This window comes from Erpetoichthys calabaricus, chromosome 3 (genome assembly GCF_900747795.2).
Source record: "Erpetoichthys calabaricus chromosome 3, fErpCal1.3, whole genome shotgun sequence".
In the NCBI taxonomy this organism is placed as follows: domain Eukaryota; kingdom Metazoa; phylum Chordata; class Cladistia; order Polypteriformes; family Polypteridae; genus Erpetoichthys; species Erpetoichthys calabaricus.
The window spans coordinates 268,060,792-268,074,098 of record NC_041396.2 but is presented as its reverse complement, the minus strand read 5'-3'; the positions used below and the strand labels follow the sequence as shown (position 1 = coordinate 268,074,098).

The following is a 13,307-nucleotide window of genomic DNA, read 5'->3' as shown; positions in this document are numbered from 1 at the left end:
CAATACACAAAACAGGACACAAGTAATCCTCAATACAATACAATAGTACAATAGAAATATTATAGGTAAAGAGCATAATTCAACAGTAGATGATATCACATAATATGATTCGGATTTGTTCAGAGTCCTGGAGACCTCAGCCATCAAGCTGCCTCCCCCAATTGACCATTCCATAGCTGAGTCAGTGCTGGGCCAGCCAATCTGATGAAAGGACCCCTCTACCCAATGATTCCTGCAATCCTCCATCAGGGATGACTTTACCTTAGGCAGGCAGAACAACTTGGCAGTAGGGCAGTGGCACCAAGTGCCACATTTGAGTACCAAGAAGAGAAACAGAATAGGTGAGAGTTAGTAACAAATTATAATTACCATGTTACTTATGTTTTAATGCTAATGACTAACAACAGAGATGCACTACGTATTGTTAATCAGCAGCTCTAGTCAGGATATGTTAAACTGAAGTATTGAGTCTTCACCCGGGATTTGAAAGCTGAGACCAAAGGGGCATCTCTTATAGTAGCAGGCAGATCATTCCACAGTTTAGGGGCCCTGTAACTAAAAGTTCAACATCCCATTGTTATTTTATTAATTTTTGGAAGAATAAGCAGACCCGCATCTTAAGATCATAATGTACTTTCTAATTTGTAAGTCATGATAAGCTCAGATAAGTAAGCCAGACCTTGGCCATTTAAGGCTTTATATGTTAAAAGGAGGATTTTGAAATCTGCCTTAAACTTAACTGGGAGACAGTGTAAGGATTTAAGAACTGGAGATATGTGTTCATATTTTTATGTTCTTGTAATAATTTTTACAGCAGCATTTTGGATTAACTGGAGGCTGTATAAAGAACAATTTGAACATCCAGTGAAGACTGCATGGCAGAAGTCGGTCCTACTAGAAATAAATGCGTAAATTAATTTCTCAGAATCCTGCTTATTTAGAAAATGCTTTCATTTCCCAACATGTTTAAGTTGGAAGAAACATGATATAGACAACTTTGTAATGTTCGCTTTAAATGACATGTCAACGAGTCAAAGATAACTCCTATACTGCGGGCTGATTCAGCAAAATTAATGGTGATTCCAACTGAGTTAAATGATGAAAAAATATTGTTGCAATCAGCATCATTTCCTCCAATAATTAACATTTCTGTTTTATTGGTGTTTAAAGACAAGTAGTTCTCATCCATCCACTGCTTTAATTCACTAACAACTAATTAAAAACAACATCAGAAAAACTTCATTTAGTCTAAAAGAAAGGTATAACTGGGTGTCATCTGCATACGAGTGAAAATTAACATTATGTTTCCTGATGAGAGATCCCAGTGAAAGCATGCAAAGTGTAAATGACAATGAAAATACTCAAAAAATGTACAAATTGTTACCAGTCACAACAATATGTGTGTGTCTGCTTGGCAGTGGGAATTTCAAGGCTGAGAAAATCAAGGTTGCTTGAGTTGCCTCTTGTAACTTTGAGTTATCTACCCAGTACACTGTTCACTTTTTCAGGTACAAGAAGACTCTCTGTGGATTGTGTGGTGACTATGATGGGAACCCAAATAATGATTTTAAAACACCACAAGGAGACCTCGTTCCTGGCGTCAATGACTTTGGGGACAGCTGGAATATAAATGAGAAGTAAGAATAAGGTTCAAATGTTAGGTTGACCTGAAGAGATACTTTTGGATTACTGTGCAGTTGTATTATGACACATCAACATTGGGCTCATTTTTATAGCTTTATTATTATTATTAAAAAAAAGTGGAACCTTGTATTAAGGAAATGTTTCAGAATATTTTACAAAACAGGTTTAATTTGCTAAAATTACATGTTAATAAAACATACTGATTTTCTCCAAACATAATTCAGCAGATTCAGATTTTTAGTGCCATTTCTACAATCGTGCATTCAGTCTTATGTGGTGGATTCTATCCTAATATACAGTGTGGTCTAATATCTGGATTTATGTAATTCTTTTTATTAATTCCAGCTGCATTCCAACTGAAGGTGAAAGTGGCCCACAATGCACTGATGATGAAAAGGAGCTATACCAAAGTTCTGCCTATTGTGGGCTTCTATTGGATCCCAAAGGACCATTTGCTGCCTGTCACTCCAGGGTCAACCCCAATGTAATTGCTTTATTATGAAACATCAAGTCTTGGTTTTCTTTCATAAATTATTGTCATTGTTTATATTTAAATATATTCTATTGGCACATAATTCACCTCTAATAAAACCTAGAACATAAATATGCTGATTGATCTCTATGATGTTCAGAGTTCACCTCTTACTGCCAATGTATTGTTATTTATTTTAAATTAGCTTACAGCCTATCTTGTAATGCATAATGAGTATGTGATTAATAGATCTATAGTCCCAACAAAAACTAAATATTGCAATTATGTAATCAACCACCAATGACACTAAGGAGTAGATCAACAAAGTAATCAATGCATACTTGACACTTCACTTTTAATCCTGTTTTACATGTAAGGGTTTTAGTGGGAACATACCACTCAAGGTCGTATTAAAACCACCACAGGCCCCTGGGTTACTTAGCTTCTCAACAGAGAGTTGATCATACTTTTAAAAATACAGTGCACAGGTCGTTTAATGTACTGTGGTATTTCCCAATCATGCTTTTCAGTGCAAGGAGACTCTATCATTTCATCAACCGGTGGGGGCAGGATCCCCCTTGGTCTCTTATATATACACATATATGTGTGTGATATATGCAGCCAATGAATGTAATAATCAAAAACAAACACATGCTTCAATCATGTGTCAGTAATGTCAATCCATAGATGTACCAGCCTTTCACAATGCAGACATGTTGTTTGATTAAACTGAAGGTGGGAGTTTGACTAAACTACTGAAGTACTAGGGTGTTGTACCATACCATTATAAATGTATTGAGAATTCAAGCAAAATGACACCTTTTATTGGCTAACTAAAAAGATTACAATATGCAAGCTTTCAAGGCAACTCAGGCTGCTTCCTACTAAACTACTGAAAAACAGTCACCCTTTTATCTCTGAGCCTCTGCTTTGGTTATGTACTTGGGTTGATTGTCTCCTTTACTGGTAGATCGGTATCATGTTCGGTAGATACTGCTTGCAAAGCAGCCATTGACATCATTCATAGACTGATTTAAACAGCTGTGATCTCAAGTGAAGTGTTCATCTCCTAAACTATAACTATCTTCATCTTCTCTCTCCTCAGAATTTCTTTGCAAATTGCCTCTTTGATGTGTGTGAACTGGGAGGAGCGCATCCTCCTCTTTGTGAGGCCTTGGAATCTTACACAAGCGAGTGTCAAGAAAGAAATGTCACTGTAGGAGCCTGGAGGAATGACACATTTTGTCGTAAGTGAAAGCAAAGCCTTTTTCTGTGATGTAGTATAGACAGGCCAAGGCTTAAAATGGAAAAAAACTGCACAGATTGTAGTCCCATAATAGTAATTCATCATCTTATGTAACATAGGTCTCTGTTGACCCTGATAAGGTTTGATAATTGCAGTTTAGATTCTGTTCGACTTGCCAGTGATATTTTTTTCAGTGGTAGTATTTTTTTTTATTTATTAATCCTATGTATTTAATTACTTATGTGGTTTAATTGGTTCTTTGCAGCCTTAAGATGTCCAACAAATAGCCATTATGATCCTTGTGTCTCACCCTGCCAGCCTTCATGTCTCCAAATCCAACGAGAGTTGTGCAGATGGCCATGTGCAGAAGGCTGTATATGTGACAAAGGATTTGTCCTGAGTGGTGGTCACTGTGTAAAACAGGACAGCTGTGGATGTCAGTTCAATGGCAACTATTACAAAGTATGTACATTAGTGATCTTTCCAACTTAACTTTGGACGGGGAATACATTTTTTCCAGTTTAATAAATATAATAGTTATTTTAAGTGACAAATGAGTCAATGTTACAATGTTACAATTACTATACTTGTGGGGTGTATTATCGTGGCATTCCCCTCTACTTACCCTTTTCTTATTTTCTTCTGGAATAAGTGTACTCATCAGGTTCGTTATCGGGTTAGTCTACTCTCGTACCTTAAGATTAACACACACATACATAAATATACACATACCTACAGACTCTAACCACAAAAGTACTGTATGAATGACGTATGCAGAACCCGTTATTTTCTAGCATTTTAATCCACACAAGTGCCATATTAATAACACATGCACAGTCCATCATTCCCTAGTGCTGCAAGAGACATACTTATCATAAGCACAAACAACGTGCAATGTCTTAGGTATATCTCAGGCCTAAATATTACTTTTGATCTCCAAGAATATATGCAAACTTACAAAGGCTCAATATCCTTGGCTATAGGCTATTTATCAACCACTATTGGACAGAGCTCTTCATCCACAGCTCAGATCATATGGCTCTTCCTACTGCTCCAGTTGCTCTAAATGTTTACCTTATTACTTCAATCACACCTTATATTGGCTAACTTAAAAGATTACAATATGCAAGCTTTTGAGGCAACAAAAGCTTGCATATTGTAATTGTTTTGTTAGCCAGTAAAAGGTGCCATTTTGCTTGACTTCTCACTACATTCGCAATGGCTAACACGGTACAACACCCTCGTACTACATTCAATCATTCTAGAAATTTAAAATTCCACGTGAGATTCCAGAACATGTGATGTTACACACATTTGATTGGCTGGCTGTCAATATGATAGATGTCCTCGCCCAGACCCTTTGATCGGTTTAAATATGTCCATTTACCTTTCTTTCCCAAGCTGTAAACCAATTTGGCAATTCCTTGTCCCAGGTGCCCATCCGATCGCAGGTTATAAAGTAATCAATACATCATGAAGCATCCTAGCCAATTACTGTTCATCTGCTTGTTTATACAGCTTATTACTCTGATTGATTACTGGTGCAATTCAGTTAAAGAAGATGCTTTATTAACTATCCTTGTAAAATTAAGTTAATCTTTGTTTGTGTGGGCAAAAATTAAAACATAAAATTTAAAATCCAGGACACTACATGGGATAATGTTTTATTGATTCAACCAGTGAGTTATGAAGTGTGTGATTCAGTAATTCCACATTCACCTTTGGAATTGTAGCTAAATAAGAAAGGCTTTTTTGTGACAACCAGAAAAAGCATCCTGCCATTTTATGAAAGAAGACTGAAAATTCTTCCTATTGAGCTAGCTAGTAGCATATCTCAGGATCCTACAAAAATTTGAAAATTATTAAAAAATACATTAAGGAGAATCCTCAAAGAAAAAAAGCAAAAACAAGTACTGTCTTGGGTCTTACTTAATGTGCAAGGCTTTATGAAAGGGAGATATGGAGGCTACTTTCTATCTATCTATCTATCTATCTACTTACACCACACTAAATCCATTTTAGCTTCTTGTTCCTGGGCTGTATTTCTTGGATTTCCTTCCTTCCTAGTTGTACACCTTCTTGACGTTGTGTAAAGAGTGAGGATCCACACTTGCTGTACCTCTGTACTCCATAGGGTTTCACTCTGATCATTAAACATAATTTATGGGCTGGTATCAGATTTTGTTAGGAAGTTTTTCTTCACACAGAGAACCATAGACATTTGGAATAATTTACCATATAGTGTAATAGACAGTAGGACCTGGGGATCTTCAAAACTAGACTTGATGTTATTTTGTAGAGATTAGGTGGATAGAATTGGTTAGCTTTGTTGAGCTGAATGGCCTGTTTTCATCAAAAGTTTTTCTAATGTTCTTTGAGTTGACCTGACTACACAGGACAGCAGTAAAATATATTTTGGAAAGCGATAAGGGGAAAAATTGTGACCAAAGCAACAAGAAGTTTGTCTTAACTGGGAAGTCAAAAAAATAAATAACTAATACTCAATGACTCAATATATGTATCAAAAATCATAGTCAAATAAAGAGGGCAGGAATTTGAAAACCAATGGACACACACATAACCAGAGCCAAAACATAAATTTTAAATCATAGTTATAAAAGCAGAGCATTGATTAATTAACCAGAAATATTTCAAAACAAAAGTTTAAAGGGTTAGGCTGATCAAGTTTCAGATGACTAGGAAATGCACAATGCAACTTTTATATGTCCATTTCAGGCTGACCCTTTCTAACAATGGCTTAGCAGCCATTCACAAATACTCTTCAAAATGACAGCAGCCATAAGAAAAACAAAATGGTTTTTCAAAAGAATGATACTTATTTTCTACATAATTAAAATGCATATTTAATACCAAAATAGATGTGACCACAAAATTCCTTGAACTATAAAACCTCTAAATAAAGAATTAAATTTAGAGGTCATGGAGAAATTAAAAAAAATAAGAAACTAGAGCCTGGTCATGACAGGATTCCATTGATGTTCTGTGTCTGACACTCAGCTTCTCACTTAAATCAAGGAGAGTAAAGGGGACTTGCTGTTTCAGGCATAGAGATATCAGAATGTCTTATCTCTGTGATGTCATTTTTTCTTCCGTGGGAATACCAGAAAAGATTCTCTAGTGGGGTGAAACAGAATGATTTATCTAATTTCTGCATTAGAGGTGTATGCATGCGTAAACACAATTCTTGATTATTTGATATGTTACAATCAAACCTTTATACTAGTTGAAATGCCAGAGCTGAGGGAATACAGCATCGCACAGTTTCCTGGACGAGAATATCTGTCATCTGTTTCAAAGTTTCTTTGGCTATGGATTTTTTGGCTCTGAAATTTTAACTATGATTTTTGAGTCACATTTCAATTATTACGATAGTAGCTTTATCTTTCCAGTCATGACTGTTCTTTGTTTTTGACTGTTTTTAATCTCCAACACTGTTCTAAACTCCTAGCCGAACAATACTTGTTAGCTTGCCATGGTTTTTCAGCCATCTGAAAATGTATTATTATTATTATTATTATTTTTATTATTCTTATTATTTGTAGTAGTTGTAGTAATAATAGTAGTAGTAGTAGTAGTAGTAGTAGTAGTAGTAGTAGTAGTAGTAGTAGTAGTAATAGTACTGTCGCATGTGAAGAGTACAGTGAAATTCTTAATTACATATCCAACCATACATCACTTTGCCAGTCTTCAATGCCATAATAATTGTTGTGTCTTTGATTATAACATGCTCACTGTTGTGTTCTTGTTTCTTTATATCTCAAAGCCAGGTGACAAGTTCTTCACCAATGGATGCCAGCACCAATGCCAGTGCATCGGCAGTAATGTGACTACCTGCAATCCATGGAGCTGCTCAAATCATGAAATCTGCAGTGTAGTGAATGGAGAGCTTGGCTGCCATCCCACAGGTCTGGATGAGTTGATGGGAATGAGGGTACACTGAGACCACTTTATGTTTGAGTCAATGATTGAACAGCCACTACAGTCTTTAGTCAACTGTGCACTGAGCACATTCAACATTAAAAATATTATATTCACTTATAAAACTTATATACCTTATGAAAATGAGAAACCATTTTCTGAACCCTCTTTGTTCACTACAGGGTGACAGGAAGCCAACACCTTTTCTGACATCAATCCATCCATCCATCCTCTTCTGCTTATCCGAGGTTGGGTCACAGGGGCAGCAGCTTGAGCAGAGATGCCCAGACTTCCCTCTCCCCGGCCACTTCTTCTAGCTCTTCCGGGAGAATCCCAAGGTGTTCCCAGGCCAGCCGAGAGACATAGTCCCTCCAGCGTGTCCTGGGTCTTCCCCGGGGCCCCCTCCCGGTTAGACATGCCCGGAACACCTCACCAGGGAGGCGTCCAGGAGGCATCCTGATCAGATGCCTGTGCCACCTCATCTGACTCCTCTCGATGCAGAGGAGCAGCGGCTCTACTCTGAGCCCCTCCCGGATGACTGAGCTTCCCACCCTATCTTTAAGGGAAAGCCCAGACATCCTGCGGAAGAAACTCATTTCAGCCGCTTGTATTCGCGATCTCGTTCTTTCGGTCACTACCCATAGCTCATGACCATAGGTGAGGGTAGGAACATAGATTGACTGGTAAATTAAGAGCTTCGCCGCCTTTTTCACCACGACAGACCGATGCAGAGCCCGCATTACTGCGGATGCCGCACCGATCCGCCTGTCGATCTGACGCTCCATTCTTCCCTCACTCGTGAAGAAGACCCCGAGATACTTGAACTCCTCCACTTGGGGCAGGATCTCGCTACCAACCCTGAGAGGGTACTCCACCCTTTTCTGGCTGAGGACCATGGTCTCGGATTTAGAGGTGCTGATTCCCATCCCAGCCGCTTCACACTCGGCTGCGAACCGATCCAGAGAGAGCTGAAGATCACGGCCTGATGAAGCAAACAGGACAACATCATCTGCAAAAAGCAGTGACCCAATCCTGAGTCCACCAAACCGGACCCCCTCAACGCCCTGGCTGTGCCTAGAAATTCTGTCCATAAAAGTTATGAGCAGAATCGGTGAAAAAGGGCAGCCCTGGCGGAGTCCAACTCTCACTGGAAATGGGTTCGACTTACTGCCGGCAATGCGGACCAAGCTCTGGCACCAATCGTTCAGGGACCGAACAGCCCTTATCAGGGGGTCTGGTACCCCATACTCTCGGAGTACCCCCCACAGGATTCCCCGAGGGACACGGTCGAATGCCTTTTCCAAGTCCACAAAACACATGTAGACTGGTTGGGCAAACTCCCATGCACCCTCCAGGACCCTGCTAAGGGTGCAGAGCTGGTCCACTGTTCCGCGACCAGGACGAAAACCACACTGTTCCTCCTGAATCCGAGGCTCGACTATCCAACGGACCCTCCTCTCCAGGACCCCCGAATAGACTTTTCCAGGGAGGCTGAGGAGTGTGATCCCTCTGTAGTTGGAACACACCCTCCGGTCCCCTTTCTTAAAGAGGGGGACCACCACCCCGGTCTGCCAATCCAGAGGCACTGTCCCTGATGTCCATGTGATGTTGCAGAGACGTGTCAACCAAGACAGTCCTACAACATCCAGAGCCTTGAGGAACTCCAGGCATATCTCATCCACCCCCGGGGCCCTGCCACCAAAAACTTTTTTGACCACCTCGGTGACCTCAGTCCCAGAGATGGGGGAGCCCACCTCTGAGTCCCCAGGCTCTGCTTCCTCATTGGAAGGCATGTTAGTGGGATTGAGAAAGTCTTCGAAGTACTCCCCCCACCAACCCACAACGTCCCGAGTGGAGGTCAGCAGTGCACCATCACCACCATATACAGGTGTTGACACTGCACTGCTTCCCCTCCTGAGACGCCGGACGGTGGACCAGAATCTCCTCGAAGCCATCCGAAAGTCGTTCTCCATGGCCACCCCAAACTCCTCCCACGCCCGAGTTTTTGCCTCAGCAACCACCAAAGCCGCATTCCGCTTGGCCTGCCGGTACCTATCAGCTGCCTCCAGAGTCCCATTTCTGACAGTATAAAATATATTGCAACAATCAAACCTGGCCTGGACAGGACACATGCATGGAACCATTCAACATTGGAAAATGTTCTAGGGATGTGGGAAAATTAGAGTAGCTGTTATTTGCTCACCTTCATATTTTCATGTATTGGATTGTGACAAAAATCTAAAAGTAATAATGCATTAATTCACAAATCCGCCAAATCCATCAATTTCAATACAAGATTCCTGGGGATCTGAGCCTACAACGGCAGCACCAGGTTCAAGCCGGATGACTAACCTGGGCAGGAGGTAACAAGGTAACATTTCAGGTGAAACTGAGCTGTTGCATTTAACCAGGTGAAAATTTGCTTTCACTTCAGTCTCATTAAACAGTGAAGTAACAAAAAATGCCCCCTTCTAAGCATTGGAATTGGAAAATTAGATTCTTTATTTACGTAGGTAAAGGACAAACTAATATATTCAAACCTTTGACTGCCTTGAACATTTGACTTCCTTAACAAATTTATAGAGGTTCAAGAGAAAATATTAATAAACGTTGAACCAAGGGTTAGTATGATACACATACAGTATCACGTATTGTAATTGGAAACTTAAATTAATTACTATGTAAATCAGAACTCAGAACAAACATAAATATAGTAATGCTCTTTACCCCATAACTGATAGATGAAAACTGAGAAATAATTATTTCAAAATTGCAAAAGCTGCTGTTTTTATTACCATTTGCAGCTTTGAAATATAGAATGAAGTTGGAATGAGTGCGAATTGGATGAATGATCACTTACACTGTGGCAATGAGGCCTTTTGTTTTACATTAGCAATTAGTGGTTAGAGAAGATAACTGACCAGTTAAAAAGCACAAGTTAAGTAAGCAGTAGTGCTCAGAAGTCCTTTTGTCCAAAACCAAAAGGGCCTGGTAATTCAGTTGAGAGCAACTGTATTGTATGTATGTGACACTTTTGGTCTTGAAAATATATAAAGATTGGAATCTCCAAACAATGTACAGTACAGGGAGTACTATTTAAGTTGTGAACATTGGGATCAACTGTGCTTCATGTTTTAAAGTCCTCTTCATTAAAGATTTGTGATATTTAAAAGCCATTGAACAAGGACAATCTATATCATCTGTTTTATGATATGCCTTTGTGCTTAATCTTGAAAATGTACCAGATCATATATAGTTGAATTAAGCAAGACACTTGAAGCCTGGCTACTGCCTTGACATGTGAAAGAAAGACCTGTTTCATTGTAAAATATTTTTAATTATATTGTAGTACTAGGGTGTTGTATCGTGTTAGCCATTATGAATATAGTGAGAAGTTAAGCAAAATGACATCGTTTATTGGCTAACTAGATGCATATTGTAACATTTCTAGTTAGCCAATAAAAGGTGTTATTTTGCTTAACTTCTCATTAATTATGTTGTAAAAGTTAATTATTTAACTGTTTATTTTACCTCACCCACCCTAGCGTGATAATGACAAACTTTTGAAGTGTTGAACTACCTTGTTCTTTATCCCCAGAAGAAACTGCAATTGAAGTCCTTTAGAAGTTTTGACTAAAGTTGCTAATAAATCAGATTTTGCTTCAGACATATTTTTAATTTCATATCATGATACTGTTACTATATATTCAGAAAGTATTCAGATCCCTTCAATTTTTCCACATTCTGCTATTTTGCAGCCTTGTGCTAAAATAATTTAAATAATTTTTTTCCCACATCAAGCAACACTCAATACCCAGAATGACAAAACAAAAATGGAATTTTGGAAATTTTTGGATATTTATTAAAAATAAAAACCTGACATATCCCATTGACACAAGTATTCAGGGCCTTTGCTATTACACTTGAAACATGGTTCAGGTGGATCCCATTCTATTGATCAGCATTAAGATGGTTCTACACCGTGTCAAGAGTCCACTTGTGGTCATTTCATTTGACTGGACATGATTAGAATAGGCACACACCTGTCCATAGACGGTCCCACAGCTGAGAATGTGTATCAGAGCAAAATTCAAATCATTAGGTTGGAAAAAATGCCTGCAGAGCTTAGTGACAGGATGTGAGTCCATAGACAAGATAACTCATAACCAAACTGAATGAAACTTGGCCTGATTACTAGCCTTGTAAAATTCTAAAAGCCTATTGATTTTGCCTAAGTACTCCAGAAGGTTTTGCTCTACAGATATGATTTTGTATTTTTGCTACATAATGATATGCAATATTTTACTGGTAAAATCAAAGCTTTCTGTAGTGAAAGTAAAGAGCAGGATGCATCAGATTTTTAGAATTGCCACTTAACTAATACTGTAGCATTGGTGTCTCACAGAGATTGGATGACACATCAGATCCCAGGTGGTGTGTGAAATGTTGTACATTCTCAGTGTGGTTCATGAGTTTTCTCTAAGAACTCCACTTTTGTCCCACAGCCTGAAAGACATGCATATGGTATGATTGGTGATTTAAAACTGGCCCTTTGTATTTAGGTACATACTTACAAAGAACTGGGGTTCAGTTTAGAATTGATTTCTACTTTGAGCCCACTGCCATTTGATAGGTTCCAGCTCTCTGTGCCTGTATCCAGGATAATTGTGGTTCAAGGAATGACTGATAGATGAATATATAGTATAAACTGTTCATATATATAGTATAAACTGTATACTGTATATATAATATGTAGTATGAGATACTGTTTTAGGTGGCACATATACTGATTGGTTAGCACTGCTGCTTCATGGATCCAGTGTTCTAGGTTCAAATCCCATGCCATTTAGGGTTTACCTCCACATGTTCCAATTTTTCTACCACATCCACAAAGACACACTGATTAGCTTAACAAGAACTGTAAATTTTACATGTATGAGAGGATGTGCAATTAGAGTGGATGTGCATGTGGGTTGATCCTGTGATGAAAGGGCTGGTTGCCTATCTGAGAATGGTTACTGTATTTGTGTTACTGCAACCAGGATGAGCTCTGGATCCTGCAATCCTTAATTGGATTCAGTGGGTTTTGACAAATGTTATTGTACATATTGCTTTAAAATCAAAGAATTGGTCAGTGCTATTAGTGCATGGAGGCCATTCTCTTCAAACTCTGTTTGTTCAATCCTCATATAAAGGAACAGGACATTTAACACAGAGAGCACATTTTTCAGTTCAACCACTATTTCTTAAACAACATAAAATCAAGACTAAAAGATCTTCAAGTGTCTATGAGAAAACTGTTTACAGTTGTTTAAAAAATATTATTCACCAAAACATTAGTAGAGAGTAGCAATCAAGCTGATGCTTCAACTTGCACGTTAATCACTATTTTGCTGTTACTTCCATTTCTGTGTTCCATAGGTTCAGCACCATGCTATGTGTCTGGAGACCCCCACTATATGAGTTTTGATCAAAGAATGCTTAGCTTCATGGGAACGTGCACTTATACTCTTGCAAGGTCTTGCAAAAACAACACTGGTAAGTAATGCTCCTTACTCATGTCTGTGCCATTAGGAAATTAAGCTTTTTTTCTTTTCCCTTCAAAATATTTATTTTTCTACTTAGGTCCCTGGTTTTCCATTGAAGGCAAGAATGAGGAAAGAGGAATGATGGGCGTCTCCTACTTGCGTAAGCTCTACATTACAGTAAATGGAATTACCATCACTCTGATGAAAGGCCGGCGCACACTGGTGAGGTTCCAGATTATACGTTGACATCATAGTGTCAGCCATTCCTAACAGTAATCTGTAATTTGATATTAATCTATATTACCTACACAGGTCAATGATGTAAGAGTCCAGCTTCCATATTCACCCTCCCGTGCACTCTCCATTGCTCAGGCTGGTCAATATGTGATTGTCCGAGCCATTTTTGGCTTATCAGTTCGTTGGGATGGAAGCCACTTTGCTGAGATCATAGTGCCCAGGTACTCTGTGTGTGTGCTTG

At 38.8% G+C, this 13,307-nt stretch overlaps 1 protein-coding gene across 1 annotated transcript in view; it reads left to right on the top strand.

The window, feature by feature from the left end:
* zanl (zonadhesin, like) overlaps positions 1-13,307 on the top strand; it is a 124,011-nt gene that overhangs the window by 43,407 nt on the left and 67,297 nt on the right. The window contains exons 15-22 of the mRNA XM_051924772.1: positions 1,509-1,637; positions 1,990-2,128; positions 3,222-3,363; positions 3,628-3,824; positions 7,147-7,288; positions 12,723-12,839; positions 12,927-13,051; positions 13,142-13,287. Coding sequence (XP_051780732.1) covers positions 1,509-1,637; positions 1,990-2,128; positions 3,222-3,363; positions 3,628-3,824; positions 7,147-7,288; positions 12,723-12,839; positions 12,927-13,051; positions 13,142-13,287 — 1,137 coding nt within the window. The remainder of the gene's footprint in view (positions 1-1,508; positions 1,638-1,989; positions 2,129-3,221; positions 3,364-3,627; positions 3,825-7,146; positions 7,289-12,722; positions 12,840-12,926; positions 13,052-13,141; positions 13,288-13,307) is intronic.